The sequence below is a fragment of the Monopterus albus genome, unplaced genomic scaffold (assembly GCF_001952655.1).
Source record: "Monopterus albus unplaced genomic scaffold, M_albus_1.0 scaffold77.1, whole genome shotgun sequence".
Taxonomy (NCBI): Eukaryota; Metazoa; Chordata; class Actinopteri; order Synbranchiformes; family Synbranchidae; genus Monopterus; species Monopterus albus.
Genome location: NW_018127957.1, coordinates 1,456,582 through 1,475,913, shown reverse-complemented (window position 1 = coordinate 1,475,913; position 19,332 = coordinate 1,456,582). Strand labels below are relative to the sequence as shown.

Genomic DNA, 19,332 nt, shown 5'->3' with positions numbered 1-19,332 from the left:
TTCAGTCCAACAACCCCTGCCTCAGTATTCCATGAAGTCAAAAAACATACAACTCTGTGTACAGTATGTAAATGAAGGTTAGATTAACCTTAGGCACTGAACATTGACACTGAGGAGTGTTGTAGATATCAAATGTCATGCTACATCTCTCACCAGACTTGGATGGACCTAACCAAAGAGATCCGCAGGCAGGTGCAAGGTGAGCTTAAATGTACCCACACATTCACCTTCTATTCTTGTTTGCTTTTTTTGTAACATGTTTCTAATATGTGTTTACAGTGATTTCTTCATGCCCTCCTTTTCTTTTTCAAGGTGCCAACTATAATTTCACCTTTAATGTGAAATTTTATCCACCGGACCCTGCCCAGCTGTCTGAAGACATCACAAGGTACTGCATGGGTTCTGTGATTTTATCAGCTGCTACCTACAAATATAGATTTATTGCATGAAAAGCTCAATGAAGACAGGATTTATAGATGAAAGATGATTTAGAATAGGGCATTCTGTCATTATAAGAGTGCATGTATGATTTTCTTCATCTTGTGAGCAGTTGACACACATACAGTGCCTTGCGAAAGTATTCGGCCCCCTTGAACTTTGCGACCTTTTGCCACATTTCAGGCTTCAAACATAAAGATATAAAACTGTCATTTTTTGTGAAGAATCAACAACAAGTGGGACACAATCATGAAGTGGAACGAAATTTATTGGATATTTCAAACTTTTTTAACAAATAAAAAACTGAATAATTGGGCGTGCAAAATTATTCAGCCCCTTTACTTTCAGTGCAGCAAACTCTCTCCAGAAGTTCAGTGAGGATCTCTGAATGATCCAATGTTGACCTAAATGACTAATGATGATAAATAGAATCCACCTGTGTGTAATCAAGTCTCCGTATAAATGCACCTGCACTGTGATAGTCTCAGAGGTCTGTTTAAAGCGCAGAGAGCATCATGAAGAACAAGGAACACACCAGGCAGGTCCGAGATACTGTTGTGGAGAAGTTTAAAGCCGGATTTGGATACAAAAAGATTTCCCAAGCTTTAAACATCCCAAGGAGCACTGTGCAAGCGATAATATTGAAATGGAAGGAGTATCAGACCACTGCAAATCTACCAAGACCTGGCCGTCCCTCTAAACTTTCAGCTCATACAAGGAGAAGACTGATCAGAGATGCAGCCAAGAGGCCCATGATCACTCTGGATGAACTGCAGAGATCTACAGCTGAGGTGGGAGACTCTGTCCATAGGACAACAATCAGTCGTATACTGCACAAATCTGGCCTTTATGGAAGAGTGGCAAGAAGAAAGCCATTTCTTAAAGATATCCATAAAAAGTGTCGTTTAAAGTTTGCCACAAGCCACCTGGGAGACGCACCAAACATGTGGAAGAAGGTGCTCTGGTCAGATGAAACCAAAATCGAACTTTTTGGCAACACTGCAAAACGTTATGTTTGGCGTAAAAGCAACACAGCTCATCACCCTGAACACACCATCCCCATTGTCAAACATGGTGGTGGCAGCATCCTGGTTTGGGCCTGCTTTTCTTCAGCAGGGACAGGGAAGATGGTTAAAATTGATGGGAAGATGGATGGAGCCAAATACAGGACCATTCTGGAAGGAAACCTGATGGCGTCTGCAAAAGACCTGAGACTGGGATGGAGATTTGTCTTCCAACAAGACAATGATCCAAAACATAAAGCAAAATCTACAATGGAATGGTTCACAAATAAACATATCCAGGTGTTAGAATGGCCAAGTCAAAGTCCAGACCTGAATCCACTCGAGAATCTGTGGAAAGAACTGAAAACTGCTGTTCACAAACGCTCTCTATCCAACCTCACTGAGCTCGAGCTGTTTTGCAAGGAGGAATGGGCAAAATTTAAGTCTCTTGATGTGCAAAACTGATAGAGACATACCCCAAGTGACTTACAGCTGTAATCGCAGCAAAAGGTGGCGCTACAAAGTATTAACTTAAGGGGGCTGAATAATTTTGCACGCCCAATTTTTCAGTTTTTTATTTGTTAAAAAAGTTTGAAATATCCAATAAATTTCGTTCCACTTCATGATTGTGTCCCACTTGTTGTTGATTCTTCACAAAAAATGACAGTTTTATATCTTTATGTTTGAAGCCTGAAATGTGGCAAAAGGTCGCAAAGTTCAAGGGGGCCGAATACTTTCGCAAGGCACTGTATATCTCAGAGAGTTTGACAATGTGCACATCTGTATGCAAAAGGTTTGAGTAACATTTAGCATTTATGCCGCCTATAAAGATGGTGTATAGTATGCATTGTATACTATGTTATACATTTGTGTGTATTCTTTCACTCAGTACTATGTGTTGATTCATTGTTTGAGAAGTGTGTCCTTGATGTGGTAGTTTATGCCAGTACCAGACAGAGACAGATTCCATAGCTCACCATGACCTTCTGGGGGTTTCCTGTCTGGACTCCAAGAGCATCTAATTAGAAAGACACACATCTTTGATAGCACATACAAGATACTTTGCATCACGCACACGTTACATTGGGGTAAAGATGAACAGAAACCAGACCCACACAACACACTTCTTTTGCAACACATACACACACGGGGGTGAGAAAAAGTAGATAGGGTTGGTAGTGGAATCCTGCAGACAGAAACAGGCCATGTATGGTAATGAACAGACGATTGATGATGACAGGGTGTGGACATTAACGGTAGAAAAGAATTGCAACTGTGCAGTTCTCTTCACTTGTGTTGATGAACTAACTCTGGATCTGCTTATTATGTTATACAGCCTTATGTTGGTTTACTGTTTACTTGCCCCTTGCATGGGGATATGTACATGCACATTGAGAGCCGATGTACCAGAGTCAAATTCCTTGTGTGTCTGACACACCTGGCCAATAAAGCAGATTCTGATTCTGATCTTTATAATAAAAGGGTCTGAAATATAAAACCCTAACCCTAACATCACAGGTAAGTGCAGCAGATTAGCGATAACTTTTGATCAGAACACACACACACAAAGACCTGAAGGTCCACTTACTGTTTCTTCTTGGAGCTTTGAGCCACATCTCACTGTCTTTATCAGCAGATGCAGTACATACCTCCCTATACAGCTAGCTATTATCATAAAACCAGATTTACATACGTAGTACATATGATCCTTCTTTGTGCATTGAAGGTACTACCTGTGTCTCCAGCTGCGGAAGGACATCCTGCAGGGCCGTCTTCCTTGTTCCTTCGTCACTCTGGCCTTGCTGGGCTCCTATGCCCTGCAGTCAGAGTTGGGCGAGTACGACCCTGAGGTGCATGGCACTGAATACGCTAAAGACATGAAAATGGTCCAGGGTCAGACTAAGGAGCTGGAGAATAAAATGATGGAGCTGCATCGTACATACAGGTCAGAATAAGTTCTGATTCTTTACCTAAGTAAAAGTGTTACACACAATTAATTTGTAATACAGTTATTTTACAGGTGAAACCCTGAATCTAAAGAAAAAGCACTAGTGATGATAGTGTATTCACATTTAAGAAACATTGTAACTGTTGGGGTGGCACAGTGGTGCAGTGGCTAACATCGTTGCCTCACAGCAAGAAGGTTCCAGGGTCAAACATAGTGGCTGAGTGGGACCTTTCTATGAGGACTTTGAATATTCTCCCCGTGCCTGTGTGGGTTTTCTCTCCCCGTGCCTGTGTGGGGAATGGCATGCAGGTTAGGTTGACTGGTGTGTTTCTAAGTGTCAGCCCAGTGATAGACTGGTGACCTGTCCAGGTGTAGTCTGCCTCTCGCCCACTCCCGTGATCCTCTATAGGATAAGCTGTCTAGATAATGAATGGATTTTAACTACTTTTATCATCTAAACTAATAAAGCCTAACTTGTAAGAGGATCATATGTTTTCTATATAAAATCTTAAATTAAAATCGTGAGTATTTTTCTCATAGTTTCCAAAAAATTAGCTGGTGTTTAGCTTTTAATTATTAGGATCAATCCAAGAAAGGTCTATGCAGTATGGTACTAAGGAAACCTGAGAAAGTGTTGCTACAGTTAAGTGCCTTTTTGCTTATTTCAAGTAAAAAAAAAAAAACTGAAATTATGAAGTGAATGAGTGAAAATCAGTTCATAAACAGATGTAAATATTCATACATATTAGATCCACTTTGTAAGTGGTAAATATTCATTTAAGTGATGTCTGTGCTACATAATATGTTAGGATTCACTCTGGACTTTGGCCCAATATGCAGACCCAGACTAGGCTGAGGTTTAGAAAGTCTTTATTAAACAATAATGGTACAAAGAACCGAGGAGTAGCTGAGGTGCAGGGAGCACCCAGGTGTGTCAGACAGGCTGGAGAGTGGTCGGGATAGCTGGAGTTTCAGGAACACAGGCGGTGGTGAGGAGACACAGGTAAGTACAGACCCACCGCTGGAGATGACTCAGTGTACTGGTGTAAAGCTTGGGGCGGGTGGGATGACACAGAGCAGGAAGTCTCTAACCAAAATAAAAGCTCTCAAACCCGGAAGCAGAGCTAAACCATGACATAATGGTGAAATTGCATGCTTACTTATAGTGTACCGGAGAGCTAGTTTGGTGTTTTAAACAGCAGCTGATTAACAAATAAAAGGCACTCCATGATATGACATATGACCAACTCAGCAGTTAGACTTGGAAACATATTTCTACCTAATTTCCACAGAATGGAGAATATAGTGACTCAGTGTGGCACATTTTTGATCTAATACAGAATTTATTTAGCCTTTCTTGGTAACTGATGGATAGGAATTAAATTGAAGTGTTGCCCATACGTTCAGTGGAGTACAAAGTACAATTGTTTTAAAGTAGTGTAAATACAGCTGTGATGACATCTCGTGATATTAAAGCATGATGATATTTATCGTTGAGGTGGAAAACTGTTTCATGATACCAGTACACAACAGACCCAGAGCAGCAGCCAGCATGACGGAGTGTGAGGGTGAAATTAGCATAGAAGATGCCCCCCGCTGCTTTTTTCTGCTCAATTTGTGGAAAGGAGTTCAGTTAGAAGGTCACACACAGATTCAGTTAGACGTCAGAGGCTCATGCATAGTTTGTGCACAGTTCTAAGGTGTGAAATCAGAGGAGGGAAGTGTTATGTTATGTTTGTCTTATGCACATGCGCGAGAGTTCTTCCTGAGTTAAGGCGTAACTGGGTTCTATGTGTTCTGCGGGTAGCCATAATGCATGTAGAGGAATGTTTGCAAGGAAGGCAAATAAAGCAAGTTATTTGACAAGACACTTGTGTTTTTGTGAGTCAACAAGAAGCCAGTCAGTTGAGTTTGTGGCAAAACCTTTTACAGTGCTTGCATATTGTTGTCTTTTCTTCATATGACAATTCATACTCAAAGTGGAACTGAAGTGACATTCATTATGAGATGATTAGTTAAAATATTTCAAAATGCACCTTTCCAGTCATATATTATATCATTGAAAGTTTCCTAAAAATGTCAATATATTGTCTCGTTCTCATGAACTCAGTATTGTCTGTCACACCCCTAATAAATAGTATTGCTTGTTTAAAATCTGTAGAGCAGTACTTAAATAAATGCACCCCACCTTTACTTCTGACCACTCCACTCAACAGAAGTACCTCCATCTAATTATATACATATTACTAGGGAATGTCCAAATAAAAGATAAATCAGGGGTGTGGTTACAAGACATCTTCACCTACTCTCCTAAACAGTATCTAAATATTTTGTTGGATTCCTTCTGTGGTGGTGTGTTGGTGTGGCAGGTCAATGAGTCCGGCCCAGTCAGACCTGACGTTCCTGGAGAATGCCAAGAAACTTTCCATGTACGGAGTGGACCTCCACCAGGCCAAGGTGAGCAAAGGAGCCACAGCTCTTCAGCTGTTTGTGAATGTTACAGTAAATGCTTTAAAAAAGTGCTTGGTAATTGGTAATTAGTAATTCATCCTTGTTTTCCATGATGACTGTAGATCCAGGAATCCTTCATAGATCCAGTAAAACCTAAAATATACATATCCCGGAGATGAATGTGAGTTGATTTTCCAGTGCTCCAAGAAAACAAATGTCATAGATGTGAACAGAAAAACAAAAGCCCATGTGTTTGTAGTTTATTCTTTCAGCATATTTATGTCATGCATCTCCTGAAGCATGCATGCCTGGCCCAGACAACATAATGGTGTGCAACTTGTCAGGTGTTAGAGCTGAAACCAGGTCAGTTTGTTTACATCAGAGCAGGCATTTAAACCGAATATAGAACGAAGAACTTCTAGAGGCCTACACTGCCTCCCTGTGGATGATGGTGAGCAGTACAAGGAAGTAGCATCCATAGATACTGTGTATACATACATATAGAGTATAAAGTATGTTCACTAGATGCCGCATCCGGGCCTCTGAGATGTGTCTCACCTGCCGCCATATTGCCAGGGGCAGTCCTGATTTAACAGTGGAAAAAGCCACACCATTGTGCTGCGTTTGGATGCCATAACCAAACAACAAGAAAAAACATTTCACATGTAATAAGTTATCTTACAATACTTTACTCTTACAAATGTGATAAATTTGATATATTACAATAACTAAGTTTACCAAACCTTACTACTTTTAAGCTAATATAATGAGACTCTTGATACTAAGTTAAGCTGGGTGAAGAAAAAATTTTTTGTTCACAAAGTAATACACCAGTAAGATACTGGAAATTATATTTATGACATATCACTTATCAGTTAAGCAATTTTTAGCATTCGCAACAATAAATTAAAACGTTATGTTTTACTGTATGTGAATGGTAAATTAGCATGGGACATTCCTTGTATGGGATGTTGGTTTGACATCAGTTTATAGAATCCAAATCCAGTATCAAACCAGCTTACAGAATCTAAATCCTTTTGAAACCCTTATCAAATTCACTTAATCCACAACATTTGTAAGTAAAAACAACAACAACAACAAAAAAAAACAGTAATATGAGACTTGAAATCGATTCTGTGCCTCCCAGTCCACCCTCTCGCTGCTCCACCATTGCTGCTCCAAAACCTGTCGAGCAGAAATAATGCCAAATCGGCTCTGTTCAGATTTTTCTCTTCTCTCTCAACTCTCTTTTTCCCAGCGGTGTTTCCTTTCTCTGTGTTGTCCCACTAAGCTAACTCTAGTTGGTATTTTTCAAAGTTGCAGTCTATTTAAGATACATTTTCTTTCTTTTGTTTCCCAGGAAAGTAGTTCTTCCATGAGCTGTGGTGGAGGAATACATTGTAGAAGCAACTTGTAAGTTCTGTTACCGGAACCTTTTTATTACTCATGTAAATGTATAATCAATATTGCAGCCTCTCTTGCTCATCATAATATGGCCCTGTATCTCGTCATTCACTAACAGTCTACTGAATACAGCTGCGTCAGTGTCACCATAACACTGTAGGTGAACTGCTAGTCATCACTGCAGGCTTTTAAGAAACAGTATCTTACACATATGTAACTTTAGTTTGGCTGACTGAGAAACAACAATATACTGTGTTTCTTTGCTCTTACCCCCTCCTGAGCTGTGTTTGCTTGATTGGAGATGGCACAGCAGTCCTCTTGTGGCGTTTCTCATACTGTGGTAACTGTATTTATGTCCAGTGTTAGCCACGGCTTGGACCTTTCTGGTTCCTGAGCAAAAACGCCCACAGATTTCACCTATCACTTGTCTCTTTCAGGACGTCCTAGATAAATGCAGACATGAACTATGGTCTAATTCGTACGAGGCACAAACGCAGTAGAAATAAACTGGAGAAAAAGTTGGAACATCTTCGAGATGTCACATATGCACAAATATAATCCAAAAACAGATTTGGAACAGGTTTTGCGGGTGTCCTAAGATCGTAAACCGCAAAAAATTTTCCATCAAATCTGCAGACTTGCTTCCAAGTTAAATCGGAGCTTAACTTCAGAAGTACAGACTGGTTAACAACAACAAATGTACACACTGCTATTAGAATGTATACCTCCACCACAACAGGGAACCACTATCCAGGGAAACAAGCTAAATTTGGTATAAATAAACTGAACTCTGAAAGATACCGACTCGAATTAGTGTAGTGGGACAGGTGAAGTTTCATTGGAGCCTCAGATAAACTGTGCGTTTTTTACAGCAGTCACCTTTTTAATGAAACTGTACAGGTTTGATGTGTAAAACTGGCAAAGTTACAGTAACTAAGACCTGTTCTCATGTACAGCACATACGTATGAGTACTTCACTACTGTGTTCAGACCAATTTGAAAATCGCAGACCTGTCCTTTAGGATTTCTCTTTATCTTTGTTGTTCATTCCAGTGTTCAAAAGCTCTTAATTTGTAGATAGTTGATGGAACTAGTCTGGCCTCTCTGTCAGGATCTGGATGGTGTTGACATCATGCTGGGGGTTTGCTCCAGTGGTCTGATGGTTTACAAAGACAAGCTGAGGATCAACCGTTTCCCCTGGCCCAAAGTCCTCAAGGTCTCATACAAACGCAGTAGCTTCTTCATCAAAATAAGACCATCTGAGGTACCGTGTTTATCAGCAAATATTTATCCACCTATAGAATCTGTCGTTCATTGTTTAATGAAATTTGTTGCAAGTTCATTTCATTAGTCTTCTGTTTAGCAGGTTTGTGTTTATTGTTTCAACAGGTGGAACAGTATGAGAGTGCAATTGGATTCAAACTACCCAGTTACAAGGCAGCCAAAAAACTGTGGAAAGTATGTGTAGAACATCATACCTTCTTCAGGTGGGCTCTTAGTTTGTTCACTTGGCTGCGCAGTGTTTTTTCGAGATGTTCCTGCTTGCTGTCAGTATCAATGTTCTGTGTGCGCAGGCTGACCTCTACTGAGATGGCCACCACTCCTAGAAAGTTCCTGGCACTGGGCTCTAAGTTTCGCTACAGTGGTAGGACTCAGGCCCAGACCAGACAAGCAAGCTCTTTGATCGACAGACCAGCTCCTCTGTTCCAGCGTTCGTCCAGCAAGAGGAACTCATGCAGCCTGGATGGAGGTACCTTTTTCCACCTGCATACTGATCCCACCAGAGTTTGTGAAAGTTCAGGCCAGTACTGCCAGTTACTGAGTTACAGAAGTTGATGCTAGGGGTCAACTGTACATTGAAAGAGTTACTGGCCGCTGTAATGCTTCCTATTGTCCATACTGGCTGCGAAGTGACTCCTCTGTGACATGACTGCAGTAGAGAAATGGAAGAGAAAATCCAAAGTACTCCTTGTATGCAAAAAATGTATCAAAAGGTTCAGCCAAAGCTAATGTGTAGGGGTTAGTCAAATCTAGGGGGTGTCTGTCTACACATGACAGCCAGGGCGCAGGGTTATAGCAGGTGTGGTGTTGTGGCACCAAACCTTTATTCAACTAACAGGATGTATCCTTCTGCCTGGGCTCAGTAAGGAAACTGTGACTAAAATGAAAAGTTGTATAGTTTAAACTGTTGAAGCCTCATTTTAATGCCATCTGAACCTTAGTGTGAATTGTAGATGTGTGTTCATGCTTTGGTTTTTATGAAGTCTCAGCAGATCATTAAAGGTCTATTTTAGAGAATTGGGAAGCCATTAACTGTGGCTATCGACTTTTCATTTAATTTGAGTTAATTAAGTGCAGTGGAAAATACTATATGCTTCTGTTTAACAAGAGAAACAAAGCAAGAGTGACTGACTCACTAGTTTGCTGCTCCACACATAAGATGGCATTTGTAGAACTGCACCACTGGGTGCCATTTGGTCTCTGAGTAGGGGTGGGATTGTCTCTTGTCTCCAGGGTATGAGTCTGTATGAATGGCCCACCACACTGCACAATATAGGGGTCAGTTTACTGTCAGTATGAAAAGGAGGAAGGACTTCAGTACTAAGCTTCAGTGTATCTCTGGCATGTGAGTGTCGCACTAAGTTAGACGTGGAAAAAATGCAGAGATGACACAGCTGCACCTTCCTCGGCTGTGACCCCGACATAATCAATATGACGACGTTAAGTTTTGTATATGTTATACTAGCTCTCAAGGAGAATTATTTTGGTGATAATTTGGCCCTTATCTTTTTCTTGCAAAATATTCTTTTAAAGTGTCATATTTGATATGTTTTAAAAATCCCCACTGTCTTGTGGGGGTTCCGCAGGGATCGATTCTGGGGCCTTTGCTGTTCTCATTATATCTATTGCCTCTTGGTTCCATCCTGAGAAAGCATGGTGCCCTTTTTCATTAAGTAACGGTGTTTGGCCCAGATAAGTCTGGTGACCCACCCTCAGTTGACTTAGGTCACCTGGAGCAGTACGAGAAACAGACGATCCTGAATTTGGGCGTAAAAATTGATTCTGATCTGTAGTTTGATCGCCAAATTAATGCAGTTGTGAAATCTCTTTTTTTCCACCTTAGGTAGATAGCGAAGCTAAAGCCCTTTTTTTCACGCCAGCACTTTGAGACAGTAATCCATGCATTTATTACATCACGCTTGGATTACTGTAACACTCTTTATGTTGGAGTCAGCCAGTCATCACTGGCTCGTCTACAATTGGTTCAGAATGCGGCTGCCTGTCTCTTGGCTGGGGTGCGTAAAAGGGAGCATATAACTCCTATTTTGGCATCCCTTCATTGGCTTCCAGTGTCTTTCAGGATTCATTTTAAGATTCTTTTATTTGTTTTTAAGTCTTTAAATGGTCTTGCTCCATTGTACCTTGCTGAGCTTTTATTTCATTATAGTCCCTCCTGGTGCCTCAGATCAGCTGACCAGCTCTTGCTGGATGTACCGAGGGCCAGGCGTAAACTGAGAGGGGACAGAGCGTTTTCCATCGTGGCTCCTAAGCTATGGAATGCGCTGCCCCTTTACATCAGGCAGGCCCCCTCGTTGGCTATTTTTAAAACTTACTTGAAGACTCATTTGTATGCCTTGGCGTTTGATATGCCATGAGACTCTGTTTTGGCTGTGTTTTGGTTGATAGTATTTTGTTATTTTGCTATGTTGGTTCTTTTATTTTATTTTATTGGTATTTTAAATAATGTAGTTGTTACGTTTTTAGATGTTTTGAATTGTTTCTTATGTTAAGCACTTTGTTGGCCTTGGCTGTGTTAAAGTGCTTTATAAATAAAGTTGAGTTGAATTGAGTTGAGTTGAGTTAATAAATACTAAATGACAACGTAAAAACAATGGGACAGTGTGAAAGGGATGAGCCTCCAGAGGACTGTCAGCTGAATCCACCACTCCAGGCAATCACAATGAGACACTTAAGGATCGCCATTCAATGGTTTTTGCATCTCACACAGATCCTAGCATCTCACATAAACATGGCCACACAAAACAGGCACAAATAATGTGGTTATGGCTGCAGCATACTCTCCCAAATCCAGTAAAGTTTAGATGAGGCTATAAAGCAGTCTGGTCCTTCAATGAGAGTCAGTCTGTTTGTTTGGTCTCAAGTCCTTCAACTTTTCTCCATGACTACATGAAACCGAACGTTTCCTGTGAAAATTTTTAGACCACATATATATATATATATATATATATATATATATATATATGTATATGTATATACACATTAAAGTTTAAAGTTATCATTTTGTTGAAATGTTATTAATGTAGCTTTGTTGTTTTTGTAAAATGCAGCGGCTTTGTGCAGTGCATGGCAGATATAATATTACATTTTCAGTATGTCATCTTGTATAAATACAATACCACTCTGAACTTTGAAGTTTCCTATATTCTATGGCTGTTGAGACGCTGTCAGAGAGGCGTGTCTGGTTTGATGACCTCAACACTGCAGCTCTGCTTTTTTTTGAGGAGGATCTGCGTCTTCTTGTTTGATCGACCTGTGACTGCCAGTGCACACTGGGATGGTTTTCTCCGACCGTGGTAGTCTCAGGGTCTTGTTCATGAGACAAGATGGAATTCAAGAGTCACAGTGAGTCTGAGGGCAAAGCTCTACCAAGTACATTCTAACCCTCAACTGTGCTCATGAGCTTTGGGTTTCGGCTGAAAGAATGTGACTGAAAGCAAGCAGCTGGAGCAAGTTTCTTTGAAGGGCGTATGGCGTTAGAGATAGGGTGAAGAGCTCAGACACTACAGTATGTTAATAAATGGTTTTTCGTTTGTTTTGCATTGCTTTTAAAGTGAGCCCGTTGTCTCTGCTCTCTGTCCCCTACAGCCATGGCGTCCACTCCTGACAACAAATCTACTCGGCCGGTCAGTGCCCCCGTTATGTCGCTGGTGTCTCCTGGAGAGGCAGCCCCATCACCGCTGCTCCCCACCCTGCCTCGCTTTGACCATCATGATGGCTGCACACCTAAAGGCTACCGCTCTGCAGACCGGAAGGCAGAGTTCAGGGCAGAGAGTCTGCTACCTCAGTACACCAAGAGCCATAGCCCCAGACCAAAGGCCACTCCCGAAATCAAGGTAGTGGACATACTGTATGTACCTATGTACTGTACCATCAAGCTTTACGTTTGTTCATTAATGAACAGAAGAGGGAAGTTTACAGGGCGCCAGAGGTAGACAGTGATGAAAACATACAGTTATACAAGGGTCATATTTACAGTTCAGTTTCAAACGTTAAACTATCACTAGTGCAGAGGCATAAAAAGCTACATAAGGAGTTGTCCAATAATAATATAGCAAACATCATAAATGCCATGAGAAGCAAAGTAATGTAAAGTTAACTTGTAAGGCCACTGGGTTGTACTGTAAACTGTCTACCAACAGGAGGAGAGCTTCAAATACTAAAATGCATTGTGTCATAGCTACAGGTTTTGAACATTGCAACCTTTCAAACTGCATGCATCCTCTCTTTTTAGCAAATAGAATCTAATAACTGGCCTTAAAAATACCTTCATTTTGATAAGTACACTTATTTCTTTGCAAAAGAATGGCTGCCTATTGGTTTAAGTGTTCACATGGAGTCTCTTAGCCCTCATTGGAATGTATGATTAGTACGGAGCAGTGCCAGAAGTACAAATATAATTTTGTTGCCAGTGTAGCCAGGATATACAGTATGAAAGAGAAACTCTTCAACAGTTGAAACTTTTTGTTTTAGTTTAGTATGGAAACAGAAGTGTTTTGTGGAAGGTTTAAGCCCTGGTTGTACCTAGAATCTGTCCTGATGTGTGTGCGTTATCTGTGCTACCAGACAGTGGCCAGGAGAGAGCGGAGGCACTCCCCCTCTGTGCCCACCGGCAATTATGAAAGAGACAGAAAGAGCCAGGTTTGTTTGCTCGGTGCATGAGCCGACTGTTGATCCCATATATAAATAACTACATACAGTATTTACACTCACTGAGCACTTTATTTATAAACAATATGAACAAAAATAGTTTATAATCGAGGTCCTAGTTAAACGTGGTGCTGTACCTGACGTGTTCCTAATAATCTGAACCCCTCATCTATGTAAATGGTGGGAACAACACTATAGAGACACCACTGAAAGTAATGCAGTCCAGGACAACACCACCTTTATCAGTGACCTCAATAAAAAAATATATAAGTGAATTCATAGGTTTCTGATGATCCTACTGAAAGCTGATACATTATGAGCTTCATAAAGATGTTATGGCAGGTCTGTTGTGTTAGACAGTGTTCAAATGTACAGGTATACCTAATGAAGTGCCCACTGCATGCATGTGTGTATTGTGTGTTATTTAGTGTTGATTGATGGGCAACATGGCAAGTTTATCCATTCAAAATGACATCTACAATAAAATGAAGTTCACAAACAGTGGAGCGGTCCGAATACCTTGGGAATCAACTTGTAGTGGAGAAGGTTCACTTTTTTTGTTGATACTGGTACGTGTTATCAGTCCACAGTATCACTGTCAAAGGAAGCTTTAAAGTGTTATATGATCTTTATTCTGTTACAAATGGATAGATGGATGTTTGTTGCTGAGTTAGAGCTTAACGTATAGTGACTGTGTCTTTCTTTCTCCGGGGGAGCAGCGCTCTCCTCAGGACAAAACAAAGACGGAGATGGTGCGAGTGAGGAAGGTTAGCAAGCTTCTGAGCCGGTGTTTTGCTGACTCACCATCCTCATCCCTGCATCAGTTGTGCATTAATAGACTTTTAATTTGCTTTTATGTTGTCCAACACTGCTGTTTTCCATTACAGACACCAGGTGCTTTAATCCCTTGATTTCAGATTGTTTGTCTTTCTGTGAAGGCTTCTACTGTACATGTCCTTGCTATTAGATTGGATGTGCAAGTTATTATTTGGTCACTGTCATTCCATTATTATTGACACCTGAATAAGGTACTACAGAAGACAAGTCAGCTGGTCTCCATAGAGTGCAGCCAGCAATAGACTCTGCACGAAATTTCTTTCTTAAACTGCTGTTTAATATGTGTCTGCAGTTCAGTAGCATTTATTGTCTATATAGCATGTATAGTAGATGTGTTCATTGATTTGCAGGTCAAATGAAGGACACAGGTCATGCTGGGAGGAGACACAACATACAGTTTACAAACCTGATAACCACATCATCTTAAAAAAAGAAACAAATGTATTTCAACTGGGTGCTCAACATCAAAAATCAAGAGTTAAAAAGTCAAGAAAAGTGGCACACCATGAAAGCAGAGATGCCCGTGGAGCTTAGTATTTCATTATTATGGCTGAATTTTCTCAGGCAATGGCCTTCATCAGAGCATCGGAGGGTCAGAGCCACTAGAATCAAATCATAATGTTATGAGGACAATATCTTTTTTTAGAGCAAACTAATTTTATACGAAACATCAAAACTATTACTGTATGTTTATTTTAATTCTCTGTAATCGTAATCAGAATCAGCTCCTGTGTTGGGCACATGAGGAATATGACTCAGGTGCAGTGGCTCTCAATGTGCATGTACACTGCTCTTCCATAAGGCAATGAGTACACAAGATAAGACTGAGAGAACAAAACAAAGTACAAACAAGAAAAAGGAATGTGCATTAGGAAACTAAAAAATAAAGTACCTATAAATACAGAAATATACTGGGTATATACACACAGTTCTAGTAGTAGATACACACTTAGCCTAGTCCCACTGGTAATGGAAACACCCGATCTCTCATCCGCTTTACATATCACTTTAATCATTTAGTGATTAAAGCAACGAGTTAAAACTGAACAATGTGAACTAAGAATTTAATGTATGATTATCATGCATAAATGCAATTTGAAGCCAAAGCCTTGTCCTTGTATGTACAGTACAAAAAGTACTGTGGCTCAGGAGGTAGAGCGGGTCATTTCCTAACCGGAAGTTTAGCGGTTCGATTCCCCGCTTGTCCAGTCAACATGTCGAAGTGTCCTTGAGCAAGACACTGAACCCCAAGTTCAGTGAGTGTTTGGGAGTGCGAATGGCCGAGTAGTGTAAAAGTGCTTTGAGTGTGCTGTAAAAGTGTAGTAAAGTGCTATACAAGTTTAAGACCATTTTACAAATATTGTCAAATGAAGGTGTACTTTGAAAGGCCTAAGAAAACCAACACAGTAGTGTGAAAACACTTTTGCCCAAGATTTGTTGGGTGAACTTCAGCTCTGATTGTCCATACCTGCTGTATATAAACAATACAACAATGTTTTAATGCTGTCTTCTGTGTGGAAACAGTGCAAGCTGCAGTCCTGCACTGAGATGATCACCTATAAAGATCATGCTGTGTATCAGAGAAAAGACACTTTGGTCTGATTTGTGGTGATGAAGGGATGAAGCCTTTTGAAGCTTTGGGACTGTCTTTCTATTTGGGGCCTCAGACACAGAAAGCACAGTGGCATCTGGCAGTTTGTAAAACTAACAGCAGCTCTTGAATACTGGGGTCAAACACAGGTACACGATCCCTGCTATTCATATTTTCTGTTTCTTAAGTATCAGTTTGAAGCCTTTTATAGTGAATTTTGTAGTTGCTATGATGCCAGCTTGAATATTCTCAAATTTTTCACCTACTGGTGGCCCTAACACTCCATGGTTTTTTGCAATGGCAACACTATACTGTAGATTTGAACAGATATCGATGATAAGCTCAGCTAGCTAGCATAGCATCCAGTCAGCAGATATTTCTCTTGGGGTCGGTAAAGGTCAGAAATGTGTGTAAAAAAGTGGGACTATTGGACATCGATTCACCAGGTGACCTGAAACATGACTCGATATGAATGATAATGCTTCTCTGTAACTGCTGGATTACATTACTTCGTTGACTAGTTGTAGGTGATGGTATGTGTTGGGGATAAATGTCAGGTCCGCTCGGCGTGACCTGCCTCTTGTCCGCCTTTCTCTCCTCTGTTCTCTTGACCTGCGGGATTCGTACCTCAGCTGTGTTGCATTCGTAATTAGCGATTCGCTTGTTGGTGCACACAGCTGGGGTGCATCCCGCTGATTGACTCCCTCCTTATTTATACCTCTGGCAGACGCTCCGCCATCGCCAGAGCATTACTTACCCTAAGTTAACGCAACAGTAACTATTGTAACGTGCATACCCTGTAACAGTCCGATAGTTGTGGTATGCAGCAGACGTATTTTGTTTTCCACGCTGACAGTTCCTGTGCTGTGGAGTTCCATTTTCGTTCGCCTATCCTCCTGGTTAGCATGTCTGTTCCCCTGTCCGTCCTCCTCTCCTAGTTCCTGTTGTTACCCTGTCTACTCCCTTGGTCGTACTAGTCCCCTTAGTCATCACTGCCCTTCCCTGGTTGTATGTATTATGGACTCTGTACTACGTTGTTTTTTCACCATTAAATCACCTTTTTTCACTAGCACCTAGGTCAGCCATATTGAGTCCTACCTCAGTTCTCCCTCACCCTCCTGGTGAGGTCGACTAAACCGTAACAATAAAGTTTAGTCTGTGCCAGTCCAGGCCAAACAGTTTTGTGTAGTTTTAGGTTGCAGTCTTAGCATTTTGCCTATGAAACACTGCCAGAGATTCAGGGATGCATTGATGCTGTACAGTGGTATACACTTACCGGCCACTTTATTAGGTACAAATGTACAGTTGTATGCACTTAAATGCAACAGTTCCACCTTAACATCTGTTTACGAAGCTCAAGTTGTTCCTAATATTTTGACCTCAACGAGGACAGTTCCTGTCATATACAGTCTTAAATATGTTTAAAAATTGCTCATATGCTTTATCTAAGTCATCCTCTCTATAAACTGCTTCCCAGTTTTGCCCCATAAAATCCTCTTTTAGCCTCCTTAAAGCATGTTCATTCATCACCCTCCTATAAAAAAAAATTTGTTTTTGGCCTCTCTTTTCTATACTGGCCCTCATAAACTACAAATACTGGTACTCAAGTTAACTTGAGAGGCTTTGCCCTGATAACCCCTCAGACGATAAATATGTTGTCCTTTCATCTTCACAATATATGGCAGGAAAGAGTTTATGGCTGGCTCCTTTAAGTCTGGAATGCCATCCTGGCTGAACATATAACAACACATAGAATACTGAAAACAAAGATAAAACATGTCCTTCAGTTCACACATGGAGTGTCTCACAGGTCCCTGTGATCTGTAGTCTGTTCTGAAAGCTTAAAATCCATTGAATAACATATATTGGTTAATATATTGATTAGAACACAGTTTAAAACATACTTAATAATGTAATTTTCATGACAATACATTTATGACAATTTCACCAAAAACTATTCTGAGCCTCATAAACACAGATGTTCAGGTGGAAGTACATAGTACAGGTGTGCCTAATAAAGTGCCCCATGAGTGTACATGTGCGGTAGCATTTTTCTCAAAAGATGTATCAAATCAAATTTTATTTGTATAGCACCAAATCACAACAAAAGTCATCTCAGGACACTTTACAAAGTAAGGTCTAGACCTTACTGTTATCACTATTATTACATAGGAAAAACCCAACAAATCCCCCTTGAGCAAGCACTTGGTGACAGTGGAGGAAAAACTCCCTTTAACGGAAGAAACCTCCGACAGACCCCGGCTCTTGGTGGGTGGCCTTCTGCCTCGACCGGTTTGGGGGAGTGGATAGGGGAGAGAGAAAAGAAGAAAAGCAACAAGACACAACAAACAATCAAACACTGGTCAGGTTGATGTGGCCGGTGACTGCTTGTCAGAGACGTAGAGCTCCAGACCCAGGGCAACCTGCAGAAAGGACACACGGAGAGGAGACACAAAGTTAGTAATGTGTAATGGTGGCATAGAGAGAGAGTACAGGAGAGGGGAGGGGAGAGAAACTCAGAGCATCGTGGGGCCCCCCAGCAGCCTAGGCCTATAGCAGCATAACTAAGGGAAGGCTCAGGGTCACCTGATCCAGCCCTAACTATAAGCTTTATCAAAAAGGAACATCTTAAGTCTAATCTTAAAGGTAGAGAGGGTGTTCGCCTCCCGAACTGAGACTGGGAGTTGGTTCCATAAGAGAGCTTGATAGCTAAAGGCTCTGCCTCCCATTCTACTTCTGTGGATTCTAGGAATCACAAGTAAACCTGCACTCTGAGAGCGAAGTGCTCTTTATGTGTGATTTAAAGGACATACTGTATCCTGATCAAAGATGACTCCAAGGTTCCTCACAGTAGTACTGGAGGCGAGAGCTATGTCATCTAAAGTAACTACAGTATATGATTACACAGCAGATTTCTAAGGTTTTCAGGCACAAGCACAATGACTTTGGTTTTGTCAGAGTTTAGAAGTAAGAAGTTACAGGCCATCCAGGCCTTTATGTCTTTAAGACATGCGTGAAGTTTGACCAGCTGATCTGATTCATTTGGCTTCATAGATAAATATAACTGAGTATCATCTGCATAGCAATGGAAAGTTATGCTGTGCTTCCTGATAATTTTGCCTAAAGGGAGCATGTATAAAGTGAAGAGAATTGGACCTAATATAGAGCCTTGTGGAACGCCGTGACAAACTTCAGTCTGTGTGGAAGATTCATCATTAACATGAACAAATTGAAATCTTTCTGATTTGAACCAACTTAGAGCAGTTCCATCCATCCATCCATTTTCCTCAGCTTATCCGGAACCGGGTCGCGGGGGCAGCAGTCTAAGCAAAGATGCCCAGACTTCCCTTTCTCCAGACACTTCCTCCAGCTCCTCCGGGAGAATGCCAAGGCGTTCCCAGGCCAGTCGAGAGCCATAGTCCCTCCAGCGTGTCCTGGGTCTTCCCTGGGGCCTCCTCTCGGTGGGACATGCCCGGAACACCTCCCTAGGAAGGCGTCCAGGAGGCATCCGAAATAGATGCCTGAGCCATCTCAGCTGGCTCCTCTCAATGTGGAGGAGCAGCGGTTCTACTCTGAGCTCCTCCCAGGTGACCGAGCTCCTCACCCTATCTCTAAGGGTGCACCTGGCCACCCTGTGGAGAATGCTCGTTTTGGCTGCCTGTATCCGGGATCTTGCCCTTTCGGTCATGACCAAAGGTGAGGGTCAGAAC

General features: G+C 41.3%; 1 protein-coding gene across 4 annotated transcripts in view; it reads left to right on the top strand.

The window, feature by feature from the left end:
• The window catches only part of epb41a (erythrocyte membrane protein band 4.1a), an 85,761-nt gene that overhangs the window by 11,374 nt on the left and 55,055 nt on the right, over positions 1-19,332 (top strand). For 2 of the 4 annotated variants that reach the window (XM_020606398.1, XM_020606396.1), the window contains exons 5-14: positions 157-199; positions 313-388; positions 3,169-3,387; positions 5,760-5,847; positions 8,357-8,509; positions 8,635-8,732; positions 8,820-8,995; positions 12,133-12,380; positions 13,111-13,185; positions 13,914-13,961. In XM_020606398.1, the coding sequence (XP_020462054.1) occupies positions 157-199; positions 313-388; positions 3,169-3,387; positions 5,760-5,847; positions 8,357-8,509; positions 8,635-8,732; positions 8,820-8,995; positions 12,133-12,380; positions 13,111-13,185; positions 13,914-13,961 (1,224 nt within the window). The remainder of the gene's footprint in view (positions 1-156; positions 200-312; positions 389-3,168; positions 3,388-5,759; positions 5,848-8,356; positions 8,510-8,634; positions 8,733-8,819; positions 8,996-12,132; positions 12,381-13,110; positions 13,186-13,913; positions 13,962-19,332) is intronic. The other 2 variants (XM_020606397.1, XM_020606399.1) reach the window with 2 other exon arrangements.